The sequence below is a fragment of the Gobio gobio genome (genome assembly GCF_949357685.1).
Source record: "Gobio gobio genome assembly, chromosome: 11".
Taxonomy (NCBI): Eukaryota; Metazoa; Chordata; class Actinopteri; order Cypriniformes; family Gobionidae; genus Gobio; species Gobio gobio.
The window spans coordinates 8,370,500-8,392,117 of record NC_137104.1 but is presented as its reverse complement, the minus strand read 5'-3'; the positions used below and the strand labels follow the sequence as shown (position 1 = coordinate 8,392,117).

The 21,618-nt window shown below is 37.6% G+C and overlaps 1 protein-coding gene across 1 annotated transcript; it reads left to right on the top strand.

The window, feature by feature from the left end:
• Positions 1-427: 427 nt before the first annotated feature.
• crtc2 (CREB regulated transcription coactivator 2) lies at positions 428-18,183 on the top strand. The gene is made up of 14 exons (XM_079828843.1): positions 428-761; positions 1,830-1,931; positions 2,016-2,108; positions 4,427-4,488; positions 4,621-4,689; positions 4,872-4,972; positions 5,348-5,418; positions 6,765-6,808; positions 6,890-7,092; positions 7,393-7,844; positions 10,339-11,055; positions 11,132-11,188; positions 11,302-11,449; positions 16,552-18,183. The coding sequence occupies exons 1-14, from the start codon at positions 582-584 to the stop codon at positions 16,653-16,655; spliced, it is 2,403 nt and encodes an 800-aa protein (XP_079684969.1). The 5' UTR covers positions 428-581; the 3' UTR covers positions 16,656-18,183.
• Positions 18,184-21,618: the final 3,435 nt, after the last annotated feature.

The following is a 21,618-nucleotide window of genomic DNA, read 5'->3' as shown; positions in this document are numbered from 1 at the left end:
AGTCGTTTGTAGTCCTTCGAGGATTTTGTGTCAGTTGAGAAAAACAAATACATTTTTTACTGTATGAATTTATTAGATATTCAAAGTGACAATATATTTCTATCGTATTTATCTTTCATTTATTAATAAAAGTGCCGTGTCAAATAATCTAAGAGCGTCAGTTTATTAAAACAATTTGTATTCAAATGTAATACAACATAATTCATTAACTTTTTAAATTATTTAAACTGCATAAAAGTATTTCAGTTCTAGTATTTCAACGTTTACTTTAATTATGAAGTTTTTTTTTAATGCGACAGAAAGTCTGGCAACAAAACTGCCCGCAAGGTAGTCGTTAAATTGGCATAAACTACGTTTCCCAAAATACCAGAGTTGTTTTTCCCTCCTCGACTCGTCGACTGTAGTTGGGCGTGTGCACTTCACAGATAACGAATGAGCTTGGCAACGATGTTTACTACAGCGGTCATGACTGCATTACCCACAATGCATCGCTTCACCGTTGTCAAAAGTCTTGCTTTCTTGGGTCACTTGTCGAACTCTGGCCGTGTCAGCCAGTTTACTTTCTCTCATTTGACGAAATAATGCATTTGTCAGGCGCTGGGCTTGGGGAAATAGGACACGGACAGGGGCCCGGAGCAGGACCAGCGCCTGGGAGCTGCAATCCGCGGAAATTCAGCGAGAAAATCGCCCTGCACAATCAGCGACAGGCTGAAGACACCGCCGCTTTCCGAGAGGTTATGATGGACATTACTTCCATCAGGGTGAGTCTAGCTCAACACAGGACATGGATTATTCCGTTATAATGTTGTTTTGGCGGCTTAAACTGACAGTTCATGACAACTGTTCAGCTTTAGGTACAGCTAGTTAGGAAGTGCGATGTTAAAAACAAAGTAAAGAATTTACTTTATAATTAACAGTTAAGTTTGGGGATGGTTCTACATATTAACCCGTTTAATCACATTTTAAATCCCAGATAAAGTATTTTTTTACTTGTGGATGCCTAAAATAATAATAATGTTTTTGTTTTCTAAAATAATAATATTTTAAAAATTAATTAAAAGCCTGTATTTTATTCCTTGTCACTATTTTAACTGGATGGGAAGTCAAAAACTACTTGTTGCACCATAAAATCCAATATAAAGTTTCAAACAATGAACATAATTACATCAGGCAGTTGTAGGGAAAAAGAAAATGTTGCCCACAAATAAATGCATATTTCTTTGTACTTTTACTATTTTATTTAATGTAACAAAACATGTACAATGTGAGTCAATCAGCTAGTTATTAAAAAATCTGGATCAGTGTTTACATGTGAGATCATGACTTGATTTATATGAGACGGCAATCTTCATAAACATAAATAATATTAGACCCTTGAAATATTGTATGTACCTAAATGTGATAGTTGTAACTCTATGAAGGGCAAACTGGTGTTAAACAGTTCTGGTCATTACAGCTGATGTTTAAGAAAAGGTTCACATGAAATCTAGACCGTATTAGTTTTTTAGATCCTTTAATTAAACTAAAATGAGAAAGTAGTAAGGTTTTTTAGGATTACATGGGCTACAATCTGTATATGGACTTGTGATTCAGCAGGTCCACGTGGATTATGTCAATGCACATAAATAGCACTTTGTCAGTCACTCATCTTTGGTCTGTGTCACATCGGTGTTGCAGACTGAGGCAAAGAGATCTGTAAATCCCAGGTACGGTGTCTGTTTTAAATTATGATGTAACAGGCGTTTGTTCCCCTGAGGGTAAAGCAGTCTGTGAGTGAGATTTGTGTTGTGCTGCTGTGACCGGTGGGCATCCATTCATTCCCTCCTCAGGTTCAGGCTGAGAGAGTTCGGCAAACCAGAGACATGGTCCCGTACTGTGGAGGATCACTGCCAAATGTCAATCAGATCTCAAGATGCGCCACAGAGACTCAGGTGAGCGATTGCATGAAGTAACGTGCATAAAGGATGTTTCTTTTTGTTATGTGTTTGAATGAATTGCATTTCTGCTCTTTACAGTACCCGAGTTATCTCACACAGCAGCTCCTAGAGGCAGATGAAGAGTACAGAGACGTCCAGCCTAGTCCTCTTGGCAGGCCGCACAGGAGACATGTATCCCCACTGTAACAATGGCTGATAGGGTTACACTTTATTTCGATGGCTCACTTTAGACGTGGTTCACAACTACATGTCAACTAGCTCTCATTAGAGACTTCGTTTAGGGTTAGTAGAATATGTGGACATGTAGTTGCAAAGTTACTTATAGTCTGAATATCCGTTAGGAGCATCAAAATAAAGGGTTAGCAGATATTAAGCACACCGTTTCTAATGACTGATGTAGTTGCAACGTTACTTATAGTTAGTTGAGTGGCTAAAGTGGACCATCGAAATAAAGTGTTACCGCTGATAATATACAGATGCATGTTTATAGTAATATGAAAGGAATATTGCAACAACTCTAATCTTGAAAAATGTGTTGCTCTAGTTTTGTATTGTACTGATAAATATGTGCACAGTCAATTAATGGTTGTATACAGAGAACAGTTATATTTAATAATGGTAATTTTCACCACCATTGGGGGGGGAAAGGTAACACTTTAGAATAATGGTCATTAGTTAACATTAGTTAATGTATTAACTAACATGAACTTACCATGAGCAGTACATTTGTTACTGTATTTGTTCATCTTTGTTAACGTTAGTTAATATAAATCCAGCTGTTCATGGTTTGTTCATGTTAGTTCACAGTGCATTAACTAATGTTAACAAGATTTTAATAATGCATTAGTAAATGTTGAAATTAACATTAATAAAGATTAATAAACGCTTTATAAGTGCAGTTCATTATTAGTTAATGTTAACTAATGTAGTAACTAATGTTAACTATTGACCATTATTCTAAAGTGTTACCGAAAAAAAAATGTATTTGCAGGGCTGGAAAAGCCATGTAACTTGTTATAGTATATATATATATATATATATATATATGCATTAAATGCAGTTATAACGTGTACAATATTACACTAAGAACACAACCATTCAAATGATTTTAAGATATTTTGGCCATACCTTAGATTAGGGTCCAATTCTCACTATTAACTATGACTTTTGCCTCAGTAAACTCTTAATTACTGCTTATTAATAGTTAGTAAGGTAGTTGTTCAGTTTAGATATTGGGTAGGATTAAAGGATTAGTTCACTTCAAAATGAAAATTTCCTGATAGTTTACTCACCCCCATCTCATCCAAGATGTTCATGTCTTTCTTTCTTCAGTCGATGATGCAAAACATTCCAGGATTTTTCTCCACATAATGGACTTCAATGGCAGCCAACGGTTGAAGGTCCAAATCAATGCAGTTTCAAAGGAAGGGCTTCAGAGGTTCTGCACGATCCCAGATGAGGAATAGGGTCTTATCTAGCCAAACCATCTGCCATTTAAACACCATCACGTCGGAAAGGTCACGTAGGTGGAAGTACTGACCCAGTGCCGAAAAAACTCCATCTCATGTTCTCCTCCAACTTTCAAATTGTGCAACAACGTTGTTTTACCTTTATTTTTGTGTAAAGGGCGTTTGATTTAGTCTTTGTTCACTGGGTTGGTTCTTCCACGTACGTGACCTTTCCAACATGATGGCGTACATTTTTTTTATTTAAATGACCGATGGTTTCGCTAGATAAGACCCTATTCCTCGTCTGGGATCCTGCAGAGCCTCTGAAGGCCTTCAAAGGCCTTTGAAACTGCATTGATTTGGACCTTCAACCGTTGGTTGCCATTGAAGTCCATTATGTGGAGAAAAATCCTGGAATGTTTACCTCGAAAAACTTAATTTCTTTTTGACTGAAGAGAGAAAGACATCAACATCTTGGATGAGGGGTTAGTAAAATATCAGGAAATGCAAATGAATATGATCATGCAGAATAAGGCATTAATATGTGCTTTATAAGTGCTAAAAAAAAAAATTCTTCATAATATTCATGCTAATAAGCTACTAGTTAATAGTGGGAATTGGACCCTAAAATAAAGTGTTACCGATTTAAAAAAAAAAAGAAATCAATTATTTTATTTAGCAAGGACGCATTAAAAGTGATCAAAAATGACAGTTAAGACATTTATAATGTTACAAAGGAGTTGTTTCAAATAAATGCTTCCTTTTATTCATCAAAGAATCCTGAAAAAAAATCACAGTTTCCACAAAAATATTAAGCAGCTATTTCGGCATTGATAATAATAGTGATAAGGCATCCTTGCTGAATACAAGTATTCATTTCTTAAAAATAAAAAAAATAAAAATCTTACCCCAAACCTTTGAATGGTAGTCTATCACAGTTTCCACAAAAAATATCAAGAACAATTGCAGAATTCATGGAACTTTGTAGGTCTGAGAAGAGCCAGAATGAATGACTTCTTAAGCCTTAACTTCATTTCACAGTTTGACAGCGCTCCCTATCTCTCTAACCATCTCTCTCCTCCTCGAGGTCCTAACTGGAGAAGGTAAGGTTATAAATACCACAATCACAACATTTCCCTTTTGGTGCACAATCATGTGGTTTGAGGTCCATGTACTTTTGTTTGTGCCAGTATTTTGTTTAGTACTTTTCATTAATTTTGCTCGTGTCCAACCAGAAACTGGTCCAGTTGTTCTGCCACTGAGAAGAGCCAGATGGTCCGTCTTCCTCTGACAGCTCTAAATAGGTAAAGAGATCTCATAAGTCAACTGCTGATCCAAGATCAGCTCTTGTGCATGTACAATAATAATTGTATTAGTTACACCCACTGATCTCACTAATTGGGGATGAACATGCTTACTCTGGAACATTTAGAAAACGTTATTAATGTTTACGCCCATCACTCTCCAATCCTGTTTATCCTCTCAGAACCAACTCTGACTCAGCCCTCCACACCAGTGTGCGAAACACCCAATTACACGGCCATTCGAAATCTGCCCAAACCCTGAACCCTCAAACCAGACACCATGGTGAGTTTAACAGTTGCTTTGTTGCATTATCTTGTTAGATACTCTACCGTTCCAATTTTTGGGGGCTTTTTTATTTATTTATTATTGATCAAAAGTGACAAGAATGAATTAAAATAGCAAAAAAAAATATTTTAAATTGTAATAATATTTTACTGTATTTTGATCAAACCAATGGTCATTAAAGACTCAACGACCCCACACTTTTGAACGGTAGTGCAGGCAAACATGTAATGGACTGTATAATCAGTCAGTAAACTTCACCTTTAGATAAGACTATTTCAGATATTAACATGACATGAAAACATTATTTATTTCATATTATAAGAATTTTGTCTTAAAGTACTTGCTTATTTTGAATGAAACCTATTCTTCAAGGATTTGCGCATCCTGCACCATTAATTGAAGAAAATATTCAAGAGGAGACACAATCTCCCAAACTAAAGAAGGTATTTATTCTGCCTCATTGATATTGTTCTTAAAGGGTTAGTTCACCCAAAAATGAAAATAATGTCATTTTTTTTACTTACCCTCATGTCGTTCCACACCCATAAGACCAAGTTAAGATGTTTGTGTTGAAATCCGATGGCTCCGTGAGGCCTGTAGTATTAATTTTGTCACCTATTTTTAATGTAGTCTTAGTCTTAGTCGTGTGCTAAATGTCCTTGTTAGTTTAAGTCATATTTAGTCATTCACATACCTTTTTTTGCTAGTCAAGTTTTAGTCGACTGAAAGTCTCGTCATTTTAGTCTAGTTTTAGTCAAAGGAAAACTCTATATATTGTGTGGCAAAATAAGTTACATAAAATATATATAACCTGCATAATGTATGTGCCACCCACAACACCATAGCTAACTGGTTGATTTACAGCATAGATGCCTAAAATCAGCATTAGCTAATGAGACGATGGGCACAAATATTGATTTCGATCTTCATATTCATATGTATATAGCCTACTGTACATATAAGGAAAAATAAGTTTGCCTTTTAGCACTATTTTAAGCTTTTTTGGGGTTCAATTATTATTTGCTTGCATTCATTACTATTCACTATTATTAACATTTTAAAATTTCACAAATAAGTAAGCAGTTATGATCTGCAATAGTTTTTTGAGCAACTAGACTACATGTATATTGATTAAAGAGCCATACAGGCACCTAGTGGGTAATGGCATTACAAATGAAAATGTAATATTTCCAGCCACAAAATGACTTTAATTCTCCTCTTTGCATTGGAATTCTCCATTTTAACCTTAATTACTACACTTATTGTAATATAAATAATAAATATATTAGAAGACAAATGTTTTAAGTGGTCATTAATGGACCACACTTATTGCACAAATAGTATTTAGTACCAAAAGATCATTAAAAATGCTATTTATTTTTTTAAATAGTTAATGTGCATGGTCACATTTGACCAATAATGAGTATAAGTGGGACAATTAATAAATACAAGAAAAACATAACATTAATGTAAACAATTTTGCATCTCCGCCACTCTCCATAATATAATGATATACTGTAAATGTGGTTGACGTAATAATAAATGCACACTATGCTGTACTGTTACCAAAAATTGCTGCAAACACCTGTATAGTGAAGATGACAGGCTGGCTGCAAAAGGAGTATGAGACCTGTACATGAGCAACAGCGCGAACTCATTGGGAATATTTTGAACTGTTGAATATTCTATCTCATGATGAAAAAGTAGAGACGATTGTAGTCGAAGATGAAGAGAGATTTTATCTTAGTTTTTATCTTTTACATTACCTCCATTGTATCTTCTTTTGTAGTTTTCCTCAATGTCATCATCAGAATGTGAAGCACCGGTTATTCAGTAAGTTCCTCTTCAGTCCTAGTAATTAAGCTATCGCAGTTTTTTTCTTCTATAAACAGTCTTTGTTTGCTGTCTCTCCAGCAACTTCCCATTGCCTGATCAGCAGGTCTCTTCCCTCCCTGTCCCATCGGCCCTCAGTACGTGTGGCTCTCTTCCAGACCTCTCCAGCCTGCACCTGCCTTCTCCTCTTCCTGCAGGCCAGGACTCTGAGCACCACAGCGGTGCCGATCACCTGAGCAACTCTTCCATGCACCCTGACATTATGGCTGACTTTAACTTGCCAGGTATGTTTTTTTGAATTGCAGAGGGTTTTCACTTTATTTATGCCAAATTAGGATCCTTTCCCAAAGTATCATGATGCAAATAAGGCAAGGCATTTTATTTCTAAAGCACATTTAAAAAAGTGCTGTACAATCTACCACTTTTTACAGTGAAGTACAAAACTTGTAAAAAGGAGAGAATATAAATATAATAAAATACATATAATTGACAAAAAGTAACTAATAAGAATGCATTGATTCAAAAGCAAGAGAAAAAAGATGCTGTAATCATCTTAAATAAATGACACAATTTTGTCTTTTTAGGTCTGTCCTCATCTCTTCAGGCATCTTTAAGTAACCCTTTGCTCCAGTCTTCACTCAGCAATCCCAACATCCAGACCTGCCTCAGCAGCCACTCCCTACCCAGCTCCCTGAGCTCGGCTTCCTTGCGCCTGTCCCTCAGCAACTCTTCCCTGCAGTCATCGCTCAGCAACCAGTCCCTGCAGTCCTCCCTCAGTAGCTCTTCGCTGAGTAATCAGTCCATCCAGTCATCTGCCAGCCGCTGCAGTCACAGCAGTGGAATTGGCGGGTCTCCCTCTTGCTCCTCTTCCTCTCTCTCCGGTTCGCCACGTGTAACTGGCCTCGCCCATGCCACCACATCCCGGAAGAGAGCCCAGCTCAGCCCACTCATTGTGCCCAGTGGTGGAGAGTCCCGCTGGCAGCATCCAAAGCAGTTTTCACCCACAGTGTCTCCAACCATGTCTTCTATATCACAGGCAAGATATGAAGATTGTTGATAATCATATCTATCTATCCATCCTTCCATCCATCATCTGTCTGTCCGTCCGTCCAATCATCCATCCATCATCTGTCTGTCTGTCTGTCTGTCTGTCTATCCATCCATCTATTTATCTATCTGCCTGTCTCTGTCCATCCATTGTCTGTTTGTCCGTCTGTCCATCCATCATCTGTCCGTCCATCCATTATCTGTCTGTCTGTCTCATCCATTCATCTATTTATCTATCTGCCTGTCTCTGTCCATCCATTATCTGTTTGTCTGTCTGTCCATCCATCATCTGTCTGTCTGTCTCATCCATCATCTGTCTTTCTGTCTGTCTATCTATCCATCCATCTATTTATCTATCTGTCTGTCTGTCTGTCCGTCCGTCCATCCGTCCATCTATCTATCTACCTCTCTGTCCATCCATCCATCATCTGTCTGTCCATCCATCCATCATCTGTCTGTCTGTCTGTCCATCCATCATCTGTCTGTCTGTCTATCATCTGTCTGTCCATCCATCCATCCATCCATCTATCTGCCTGTCTGTCCATCCATCCATCGATCATCAGTCTGTACATCATCTGTCTGTCTGTCTGTCCATCCATCCATCCATCCATCTATCTGCCTGTCTGTCCATCCATCCATCGATCATCAGTCTGTACATCATCTGTCTGTCTGTCTTTCCATCCATCATCTGTCTGTCCATCGATCCATCCATCATCTGTCTGTCTGTCTGTCTGTCTGTCTGTCTGTCTGTCTGTCTGTCTGTCTGTCTGTCTGACCTTCCATCCATCATCTGTCTGTCCATCCATCCATCATCTGTCTGTCTGTCTGTCTGTCTGACCTTCCATCCATCATCTGTCTGTCTGTCCATCCATCCATCCATCCATCTATCTGCCTGTCTGTCCATCCATCCATCCATCCATCCATCCATCCATCCATCCATCCATCCATCATCTGTCTGTCCATCATCTGTCTGTCTGTCCTTCCATCCATCCATCCATCCATCCATCCATCTATCTGCCTGTCTGTCCATCCATCCATTATCTGTCCATCCATCATCTGTCTGTCTGTCCATACATCCATCTATCTATTTATCTATCTGCCTGTCTCTGTCCATCCATCCATTATCTGTCCATCCATCATCTATCTGTCTGTCTGTCCATCCATCCACCTATTTATCTATCTGCCTGTCTGTCCACCATCCATCCGTCCATCATCTGTCTTTCTGTCTGTCTGTCTGTCTGTCTGTCTGTCCATCCATCCATCTATTTATCTATCTGCCTGTCTGTCCACCATCCATCCATCCATCCATCATCTGGCTGTCTGTCCATCCATCCATTCGTCCATCTATCTATCTATCTATCTATCTATCTATCTATCTATCTATCTATCTATCTATCTATCTATCTATCTATCTATCTATCTATCTATCTATCTATCTATCTGCCTCTCTGTCCATCCATCCATCCATCATCTGTCTGTCTGTCTGTCCAAGTGTCCATCCATTATCTGTCTGTCTGTCCAAGTGTCCATCCATTATCTGTCTGTCTGTCCAAGTGTCCATCCATTATCTGTCTGTCTGTCCAAGTGTCCATCCATGCATGTATGTCTGTCTGTCTGTCCATCCATCCATCACCTGTCTGTCTGTCTGTCTGTCCATCCATCCATCACCTGTCTGTCTGTCCAAGTGTCCATCCATCCATATATTCATCCATCCATCTATCCATCTCTCAATTAAGACAGCTCTCAAAATAGTATTAGCATATAATTGAATATGGCAATGTTAATGAATTTGGTCATGGTTAGGTAAGGACTTGCTATTGCTAGTAGATACACAGACAAACTGCTGTGAGCATGTAAGATATGCTGCTGCTGACGGCTGTCATGGTGAAGGAATTTCCCTTGCGGTGATTTTGAGTGGCTCAATATCGTGAAATACAATATTATCTGCATATTATTACTATTATTATTTTGCTATATAAATAAGCTTGTTGGGCTATTATTATATTTATAACAGTTCAGATTCTCGAATCTGTCTGGACAAGAGGCTTTCCAAAAGTGCTGATATTTCAGTCAATGCAGTTACATTATGCCAGTAGGTGAAGCGTAATTGGCTAAAATGTTTGTGAAATTCTTTTGTGTGTGTAAACAAACACGCATGTGAACACAATGGGCAATATACCGTGCGATAAGTCAATATAGTAATTATTGAATTATTGAGATCAGCAGAGGCCAATCAGCTTGTGCCATGCGGTAATGATGTGATTGCTTCCCTAACTATAAAGTAGTTAGGCTGGTAGGTCTATATATATATATATATATATATATATATATATATATATATATATATATATATATATATATATATATATACACATATATATATACACATGTATATATACACATGTATATATACACATGTATATATACACATGTATATATACACATATATATATAAATGGCTTATAAATGAATGTTTCTCACAGGGTGCTCCTCTTCTCAACCCCAACAAAGTTCTGAAGGAGACAAAGCCACCAGCATATCCCTGCGCTCACCATCTCCGCTCCGCTCCTCCGCTGTCCCATCAGCCAATGCGGCAGTATTTCCAGCCAGAGGCACAGGATCAGTCTATCCCAGAGATGGAACAGTGGATTCAAAATGACCACCAGCCACAACATCAACAAACACACAGTCAGACGCAACAACATCACACTCACAAACACAGTCGGCACCTGCAGCATCATTCACAACTGCAGGCTAAATATCAACAGCAGTTACTGCATCATTCCCAGACTCCCCAACCACACGTATTGCCGCAAGCGATTACCCAGCAGCAACAACAACAACAACATAATCATCATCATCAGCTGTACACACAGTTCCAGAATCATCAGATGTCTGAGGAGCAGTGGCATTTGCCCTGCCAACAGGACCAATATCAAGGTCAACATCTACAGCAATCTGCAACTTTCCCCTCTCCGGGTCATGAGAAAAACTGGAATCATATGACCGGCCCACATGAATTGCAACACATGCAGGTGAAACGTAGACACTGTATGCAGATGCAGGAGGAAGCAAAACCACAATCTAAAGTCGCTGTCCACGAGACTCGAGGGGCGGGATTGAAAGTCCCTCATTGTAAGGAAAGTGAAGTCGATGGAGCAAATCCAAGTTTGCAGGATAAAGATTTTGAACTGAACAAGGTGAGCCCTGTTTGCATTAGAGTGTATGAACCAGACTTGATGATGATGATGATGATAAACACCTTTTTTGTTACAGGAATCATATGTCGGGTTACATCTTACCCCTAGCCAAGCAAAGGCCCTTTCTCAGCAGGTACATTGCTTATTTTATTAATCATCAGCTTAGATTGCACACATATACACTGTCTTGGCCATGTGGTGTGTGGCTGTGCCACTGATTTTGAAGATTTTACTCTTCCCACACAGCTTGGAACGCTTCAAAAGGAGCCTCTAGGTGGCAGTAGAGGGTCAGAGCTGGACTGTGAAGCTGCAGAAAGCAAGGAACAGCCCCCGCTGCAGAACCAAAGCTGCAGTGCTGGAGACACACAAAATGTTTTCAACATCAACTTATCTGGTAAGATTAACATGAGGTGCCAGTTTAACCCTGTAAAGCCTGAAGTATGAAATCATGGTCAGAAAAATCTGATTTTTGAAATGGTTTATTGTACCTTTTCTTGACGAGTATTATAATTGATGCATCAGGCTTTTGTAGTTCATATAGGTATGTTATATTGGAGAATATGGAGCACACACTCGAGACCGGCTTGTTGTAGTTGCTGATATTTATATGGCCATAAAGTGTGATAAAATTCTGTTAGCTTGTAATGTAAATCAATGAGATCTTTATAACAGTAACAATAGCAGACTATTTACATAAAATGCAAAATGCAGCTCTGTGGTTTTTAGTGTGGTGCGGTAAAACATTGTATTGTATAATGCAGTTTAACACAACGGCGATTGAGAGATTAACAAATGAACGTTCCTCAAATGCCTGATGGATCATATTTGATATATTTTAACATGATTTTTCTTAAACATGATGTATGGATAATCAAGCAAACCTAAGTTGATTCAGTTCATTAAGTGTTCATCTTGAAATATTACTACTAACAATAAAAAAAAGTTATTCTTAGATTTACAATACCTGTCAAAAGTGTGGAAACATTACCATTTTTTATGTTTTTGAAAGAAGTCTTATATTCACACCAAGGTTGCATTTAATTTAATCAGAAATACAGTAAAAACAGTAATATTGTAAAATAATTACAAATTAAAATAACTTTTTTGTATTTGAATATATTAAAAAAAAAATGTAATTTATTCCTGTGATCAAAGCTGAATTTTCAGCATCATTACTCCAGTCTTCAGTGTCACATGATCCTTCAAAAATCATTCTAATATACTGTTCAGGTAACATTATTATTATTATTATTAATGTTGAAAGCAGTTTTGCTGCTTAAAGGGGTCATGAACTCGCTTTTTACATTTTTTATCCTGTTGTCTGAGGTCAACTTATGACGTTTGCGTGGTTTTTACATTCAAAAACATCATAATAATTAAGTAATAGGCTATTTTCTGCCCTGGTTTTGAGGCTCTCTGAAGAAACGCTTGGTTTTTATGGGCGTGCCGTAAACGCTCATGGCTAGGATTGGATAAGATTAGCATATTTAATGAGCTGAAGCTCATGTACTCCCCTGTCAGTACATGTGGGGAAAGCGCAGTGTTCATTTTGACCGCATATTTTGATTTAGTTTTAGTCATAGTCTTTTGACTAAAATGCCATTTAGTTTTAGTCATATTTTAGTCACCTGAATTGTTTTTAGTTTTAGTCTAGTTTTAGTCGACTAAATATCATAAGATTTTAGTCGACTAAATCTACACTAGATTTAGTCTCTCCTAAAATCTAATGAGTTTAGTTCAATTGTAATACATTAAGCATTTAAGCATTACATAACCGACTGTCACTTGAATTGACATTTTGACATCATTTTGTTTTTGACATTAAAGGTCCCATGGCATGAAATTTTCATTTTATGAGGTATTTCAACATTAATATGAGTTCCCCTAGCCTGAATATTGTCCCCAAGTGGATAGAAATGTTGATCGGGGTAAAACCGAGTTCTGGCTGTCTCTCTCTGCCTTTGAAAAAATGACAGGCCCGACTAGCCAATCCTGAAGGCTCCTGGTTTGACGTCCAAGCAGGCACGGTTTCCTCCCTTTCCTCCGCCCAGAGAATCTGGCACGCCCATGCAAACACTCGAGAGATCATTAACGTTACTTGTGAACGAGTGAACACTGGCAGTTTCTCAGTGTTTGGATGTACAAATGAAAACAGAAGTCTTTCTTCAGTTCCTTCTGATCTGTGATCAGTGATTTCTGATGTGTAGCTAATTATTTATTATTTGTGGACACGCAGCGGCTTCTCTCTCTCCCGACAGAACGGTGTTTTCGTGTTTTCTATCTTGAGAGTCAGTGTTTTTGTACGTCCTCGTCGCGTCTATCTGTTCTTAAATGTGCATACAGTCTTTTCTGTTTAACATCAGCAGTCACATCTTTAGAGATAAACTTCACACACGCCGAAGCTCGGCCTCCAACATCCCCGACCCCCAGTACTGCATCTGGCCCACAGCGGAGGCACCAAACGCGGCGTGAGATTAAGCAGAAGGAGGGTAAGCGTGAGGGTATCTGGGCTAGGCTAGCCAGCTTTCCCCACAATAAACTGGATTACATTCGATTACAGCTGTTGTGTCTTTGTTTGCGCTGTGTAAGTTACTCAATGCGCGTCAAACGACGATATTCATATGTTTGGAACATATCTAGAAATAATGCTATATTCAACACTTACTAACTCGTTCATCTCGCTGTAATGATACATTGCATGTGTTACAAAGTTGGTAGAATAATGATGAAGAGGACTCGGTGTGACTGGGACTCGTGTTTATTCAGAACTCTCAGATACAAACACAATAAACTCGCGCTGACTGACAGCGCTCTCATAACTCAGTAGTTACTATAAATAACTTTGTTAGCAATCGCTTCGTCTCCGTGATGTCCGGTTCGCGAACGAATCATTCTTTTGAATCGGTTCTTTTTAGTGAACCGAACCAGTTCACCAAATCGGACTGAATCGTTCTGAACGGTTCGCGTCTCGAGTCAGCGCTGATCCATAATTTACTAAAGTTACTAACTTTCTGACATGAGTGACAGTCCCTCCGACTAGAAATAAACTAATAACCTGAAGTATATGCTAGTAACTACAACAGTTCACCCTGAACTGAGACATGCTGAGAGAACTGATGAGAAGTGAACACAGGTCCATCCGTCTCTCTGGCAGACTCGTGCCTGCTCGTGCCTCGTTAAACCACGCCCCCTCCGCTCATTTAAAATGCAAAGATGTCAGCCAATCACAACAGTGGGCGTTTTTACTGAAGTCTCACAGCAGACACGCCTCTTGAAGCAGGGCATTCAGCCACAGGGCAAACAGCAGTATAGAAAAAATGCCTTTTATTTCTAAATTATGACATTTTATGATGTAAAAATCATACTAATAATATAAGTACACCTCAGGAAACACTATAAAATAATAGAAAAATGCCATGCCATGGGACCTTTAAAAATACACGAAAGAGAGCTCAATTCACTTTTTTGTTTGTTTTTTAAACGGCTATATAGTTTTTATAACTTTGTATTTCAGTTTTAGTCGGTAGGCCATATCAGGTGAAGCTAAAGCTTCAAATAAGTTTTTTTATTTTTTTTATTTCAGTTAACATTTATTTAATTTCAAGTAATGAAGATTTTTTTAAATGGTTTTAGTTAACTATTATAACCCTGATACTTAATTGAATATGTGTAAAATACTGGTCTTTCCTCCTGACTATAAATTAAAAGGGAATGAAATTAAATACAGTTTATTGTGTAACCAAAAACGAATATATAATGCGTGACTTTTAATGATAAACAAGCTCGAAATACACCGGGACTCTTATTTTGAAATGTCTGTGCCTTTTGCAGTTGCAGGAGCTCATTCAAGTTCAGATAAGAGAGATAAAATATGTATTGTTACAACCGTCTAAGACATATTACTATGTAAACATCGTAAAGTAAACATTGTCATTATTCATCAGCATTAGTTCATAAACAATTGCATGGCATAGGCTAAATGTGCGCTATTCATTGATTGTGAGCCGCTCTGATGCGTGAGTCTGTAGAGCGCGCAATAGCGCCGTGTTTTCCAGTGGTTAGATCAGCACGTTCAAATCAAATGTGCGCATCTGTTACACAGGACATCAGTTCTGACTGGATCTCTTCCCTAATCGTCCCTCCCTAACATTTTAGTCTCGTTTTTATTTGTTGACGAAATTTTCGTCATAGTTTTTGTCATCCAACACTAGTTTTTATTTAGTTATCATCTCGTTTTCGTCAGTGAAAAAAGGTCGTTTACGAAAATGATTCGTCAACGAAATTAACACTGTGGAAGCGTGTGGGGAAACGGCAACCGGAATAGAATCGCCCGCAGGGCTCGCAAAATGTCTTTATCAAACAAACACAATGATTCATCTCTCATCCACCCGCGATTGATTGGAATGTTATTTTTGTATTACTTGGCCGGCCCGATCGGTGAATATAACCGCAAAACACTAGTGTGTTGCTTCATTCATTCATGTTATTTCATCCTGTCTGCAAATCCAGTCTCTTGTTTACAAACGAATCCGTGGTGAAATCAAGTAACAAACGCGCAATGTCTTCCCCACGTGAGCTGGATATTCATTAAAAATAAAGTTCATCCATGCATTCATAATATTGGAATCCGAATGAAGCTTATGCTGTATGTTTATTGACTATAAGCTCGATGCGGTTTAGCGCTATGTAGGCCTATGTCATCTCAGGCACGAGTCGGTGGGCGGGGCTACAGAATCAGGCGGTGTTCTTCTTCTGTTGAGGCGGTGCTTCACCACACGATGACATCAAGGTGTGGCATATTCTGAAATCGATCGTTTGCTGAGCCTGGTATCAATAAAAGCTTTTCTTTGACTAACAAGGACGTTTTCAGCTCTGAAACTTACAGGATATTCTTATATTACCATTACCTTTTAAATATCAAAAGCTCAAGGGAAAGTTGATTTTATGATTCATCACCCCTTTAATATTTTTGTGGAAATGGTGACTTTTTTTTCCAGGATTCTTTGATGAATAGAAAGTTCAATGAACATAATTTATTAAATATATTTTGTAACATTATACATATCTTCACTGTCACCTTTTGATTCATTTAATTCAATATTGATAATAATAATAATCAGGAATGTTTCTTGAGCAGTAAATCATCATATCAGAATGATTTCTGAAGGATCATGTGACTGAAAACTGGAGTAATGATGCTGAAAATACAGCTTTGATCACAGGAATAAATCACATTTTTAAATGTATTAAAATAGACTTTTTCAAAAACATTAAGTAATTGTAAAGATAATGTAATTTATAAAAAATCTGTCTTGCTTCATACTTGCTTAAAATGTATGAACTATAAATCAGACAACACTAACAGAAGGCATGTAGTAGCATGTAGTTGATCATTTAGAATCAAACATGAGTCATTTTGTTTCTGTATAAACTATGTTTTGTCATAGTTCATTTTAGACTTATTTCTCTCACCAATTAATTCTCCACCTTTTTCAGACGCGTCATCCTGGCTGGACCAGGACATATCAGGTCTGCCGGACTCCATCCTGGAATTTGACCTAGAAACTTTTGGCCTGGACAGTGACTTTGGATGGCCATGAATGTGTCAGAAAAGTGCACCAAAACGTCCATATAATGACACATTTATGTGGACGAGTACCTTTTTAAAGGAATGTTTTTGCCAGTGAACTCAAAGTCCTTAGAGTCAAATAGAATGTAAACTATAAATTGGCTTAAAGGTCCTTTAAAGGGAACAAACATGAAAAATATGTTTTAATAAATAGTTTTTGCACACAAGAGGTCTTAGATAGCAGGTCTATGTGCCTTAATATGGAGTGTTAGTTATATTTAATTATAAATAGAATTGAAATAGGTCGTTTATGTACAGATACATGTGGTGAAGTCATTAGGACGTGTATATTTTCACATGTTGCATAGATTTGCCCGTATAATATGGAAATATAAGAAATATTTTTGGCTAGTTTAGGGCTAACTTCTTTCATTAACCATATCATGATGGTTAAAATTAAGATGGTAAACATTTTTAAGCTTTTACTCATTCATTATGTCTAACTCTGATTTGGTTTATAGATTTGATCATATCCATTTGTTTGCATGTTATAGTCTTTATGTTACAGTGTTTTTTTTCTGGGGGGTCATTTTTGTGACTACTTATGTTGACACCTGCCTTTGACTTACCATATCATCATTTTATTGCAGTTTTATTATTCATGATGCAGTTTTATTATATTTTCATATTGATTTTGCTTTATCACTCTCTGGTAGAGGTGATATTGTTATTTTACAGTATTCATCTTCAATATGAAATCAAATATATTGAGATTTTTCTCAGTATGTATATGCGTTTTAATGGCTGACAGAATTTGGGGTTTGTTTACATGACAACTGTGTACTAAAAACGGAAACGTTTGTCCTTTGCATTTTTGAAAAGTTTCGCGTTCAGTCAACGTTCACACAAATTACATTTTTGTACAATAACGGTATCGTTTTCTAAATTTTCAATGGCCAAAACGCATCAAGTTTTCTGTTTTTAGTTGAAAACTGTGTTGTCTAAACAGCCCCTAAATCAAATCATATAGTTTGAACAGAAACACCATCTGTAAACAAGTATTGCAATTAAAAAGTGGACTAATGCATCCAAGTGTACGCTTTCAAATATTGTTACTAGTAAGTGTGGGACTGATTTACCAGTTTACATCAGGTACACCACAGTGAGGTCATAGATGTCTTTGTGTATTAATATGTAGTTTGTACTTAATTAATACTTAGTAAAAATGTAATAATTAAGCAAATTATTACCCCCTGTATAAGTGCTAATGCCCTTAGGCACAAAGGTGATGGATCATCCAAGCCATCTCTAACTAAAACCCAGTTTGTGTGTACATTTCTCAGGTAAACCTTGCATGCGTATTTCAGATAATTCAGTTTGTCATATTAATTCTTAAAGTCCACATTAACTTTAATGACACTATATCCAAAGGACATGCAGGAGAAGAATTGCTCAATTGGTATGTGAATAAAATGCAAATGCAGATGTTTCATATTTTGTAACTTCCCAAATACTGTTGTGTTTATGGCATTTGTTTATTAAGGCACACTCTGGATATTATATTTTGTGTGCTTGTGTTTTTGTGATTGGCCTCTATGGTATCTTCTTGCAGTCTTTCAAAACAAAACGTGATCAAAAGAGGTGATGGCAAGATTTAATATTTTATTATCATTATTTTATATATATATATATATATATATATATATATATATATATATATATATATATATAATATCAATTTAAATATTGCCAAATACATTTTAATATACATATATTAATGCACTGATTTGTGACCAGTGTTATTTTAGTTTTTATTTTAGTTTTTATTAATATTTTATTTAAATTTTTCCATGTTATTTTTTGTTAAATATTTAGTAGTTGTGCTTTTTTTCTTTTTTTTTTTTTTCTTGCTATTTAGCTTTCATTTTTAGTTTTAGTTTTAATTATTTCTGGTTCATAAATTTAGTCCTTCAACTTAAAATTATTTCAGTTTATTGTCAACACAACATTTCACATTTATTTTTAGTTTTTCAACAAATATTTATTTTTATTTCAGCTTTATTTCAAATAACAGAAGTTTGTTTTAGTTATATAATAACCCCGGATGTTGTGTCACCTGGGTAATAAGACTTTTTACATTTTCATTTAATCATTTAGCAGACGCTTTTATCTAAAGTTACTTACAAATGAGGAGAGAGAAGCAATCAAACCAACAATATGCAGTTATTCTTGCACAAAAACGAACAAAAAAAAACAGTGTATATGGCAAGAGAAGCTGTTATACCTTTTATTTAAAGGAACTGTATGTAAGAAATGTATTTCAATTAATCATAAAATGGCCCTGATATGTCACTAGACATTAAGAAATCATGTTAATTTCAAATACTTATATCACTTGACAACAGTTGTCCGGCCAGAATATTGTCATTTAAAAGTGAAGTTGTAGCCCTAAACTGATGTTGATGTTGACATGTTGTGTTTTGGCCTGAAGCGCCACCCTCCACCTGTCTACCAATCACGAAGTCAGTAGTGTTTCGGCATCCGGGTTGCCAGCGCTGCTCTAGTTACCACAGCTGCAGCTACAAACTTTTTGGATAAAAAATAAAACTTTACGAAACCTAAAAGACCTCGTTATGAATCGGAAAAATGTCGTAACAATGAAAAAAAAACTTACTATGTAGGACTCGCCACTTGCCATTGAAAGCTCCTTGTAGTAGCCTACGTTCCTGCTGGATCCTGCAGCCTATCTGGCAACCTCGAGAGAGGGGGTGAGGGGATACACCGCTCTACAGTAATTTGAAAGTGATTGCAGTACCAGTTTTGGCCACAATCTTACATTTCCTTTAACGTTAATTGTATATTTGTTTCATAAACACTGCATCCGTACGGGGCTGTCGTTGTTTTCGCGAGCTATGTGACGTCAGAGCTCGTAACTGGGAGTAGATCGATCTAGTACGAGTTCACGGGTGGGAAGTCACGGGTTTGACTGCCGTTCCGGTGCACTTTCACGGGTAGACGGTTGGAAAAACATGGGTTACATGTTGCCTGGAATGCGGCATAAGTTTTTTTTCGTCAAATAAAAATAGCAGGCCTACCTCAATCCACAGCTTGACTGTTTATTTTTTATTTTTAAAGAGTATCATGTCTAAGTGATGTGGGGTTAGTCTGGAGCGCAGCCTGTTGCAGCGGCAAGAAGAACATGCGTGACAATGTTTACTTTAGTAAACTTTACCAAAACCGCTCTATGAGAAACCTTAAACAAGGCTTCAGATGGCACTGATGCCCCGGGAATACAGAGATAACGCCTCGCTAGAGCGGCCAGCCTCGGGAAGCGCCTTTCATTTGCTTTCCACCAGTCTAGAGCTTGTACTCCTACTGTATTTTAATACCGCGTAGCATATTTTGCAAGTCGAAATGGTCTCACACAGTAGCCCTACTTTTTTTTCAATTGCTTCATTTTGCGAAATACATCAGTGTAGGCACGTGTCGACGCGACCCGTGAGTTAACAAATACAGCATATTTTTCTTTAACCATGCAGCAAAAAAAACAACCTTTTAAAAGGTTTAACTGATCAATATGAACATCCCTAGTAAGTGTTTGTATTAATAGGTCATGTGTTGACGAAAAAGATGCATCTTCATCTGTTTTACTTGAAAATGGCCAAAGACTCAGCAGCTCGGGTTCAGTTGGGCATCCTCCAGCTTGGAAAAGAACAAGGTAAAGGTCTTTGGGATGGTACCACAAGGTGCCATTCACTTACAGAATGCACAGCTTCTTGATGGCACGTAGGTCTGAGGTAGTGAGTTTAGGTACAGTATTTGTTGTGTAGATAAACATCAGTGCCTTTTGATGTGAGCGGCTATTGGCAACCAGTTTATGAGGAGAGGTGTGATGTGCGCTCTCTTCAGCTTGTTAAAAGCTACTCCAGCTGCAGCAATCTGGATCAGTTACAGATGTTTGACAGTGCATGCTGGAAAGCCTGCCAAGAGAGCATTACAATAATCCAGTCTGGATAGAGCTTGGACAAGGAGTTGAGTAGCATGCTCTGATAGGAAGGGCCTGATCCTCCTATGCTGTATTAGGCTAATCTGCAGGACTGGGCGGATCTATCAATGTGGTCTGTGAAGTTTAACTGATCATCAATCCAACTCCAAGGCTCCTGGCTGTCCTGGATGGAGTTATAGCTGAATGTTGACGGACATAGCTGAATGGAGAAGTTGTGACAAAAAGTGTTGGGTTGGCTGAGACCATAAGCAGTTCTGTCTTCGTAAGGTTGAGTTGAAGGTGGTGGTCCTTCATCCAGCAAGCAATCTCTGTCAGGCAGGCTGAGATGCGAGCAGTTACTGTCAGATCATCTGGTGGGAATGAGAGGTAGAGTTGTGGCAGCAGCAGTGATAGGAAAACACATGTTTCTGAATGACAGCTCCTAGTGATGGCATGTAGATGGAGTAGAGAAGTGGTCCAAGCACTGAGCCCTGAGGCACCCCAGTAGCTAGATGTTGCGACTTAAACCCTATTCGGACGGGATTAGTTTTACATGGAGAGGTGGGGTAAAGTAATTATTACCAGAGTTTCTCAGTGATTTTAGTCCTGTCCGAATGTGCAATCTCTGTGATCATTACGGACAATTTCAGTAAAGATTACAGCAACTTTAACCTTCTGTAAAAAGGTCCAGAAAAATGACCTCAGGTCCAATGCGAATGTCTGTGCTTGCTGATGCGATGTGTATAGTACCATCGTGTAACTAAGACCAGAGGTGGACAGTAGCTAAGTACATTTACTTGAGTACTGTACTTAAGTACACTTTACTTGTATCTGTACTTTACTTAAGTATTATTTTTAGGGAAACTTTGACTTTAACTTCACTACATTTGAAAGACAAATATTGTACTTTTTACTCCACTACATTTCTATCAAGGTCCTCAAAGTCGAAAGTAATTTCTGTAGCAGCTTTGAAAGTCAGTGGATGATTTTTTTCTTCTTTAAAAGTTTT

What these genes read in the sequence shown, in the direction of transcription:
- crtc2 (XM_079828843.1), top strand. Translation starts at nt 582, where the DNA reads ATGCATTTGTCAGGCGCTGGGCTTGGGGAAATAGGACACGGACAGGGG. An exon ending in CGAGGTCCTAACTGGAGAAG is followed by an intron (nt 4,489 to 4,620) that starts GTAAGGTTATAA and finishes GTGTCCAACCAG; the next exon opens with AAACTGGTCCAGTTGTTCTG. An exon ending in CCATGTCTTCTATATCACAG is followed by an intron (nt 7,845 to 10,338) that starts GCAAGATATGAA and finishes TGTTTCTCACAG; the next exon opens with GGTGCTCCTCTTCTCAACCC.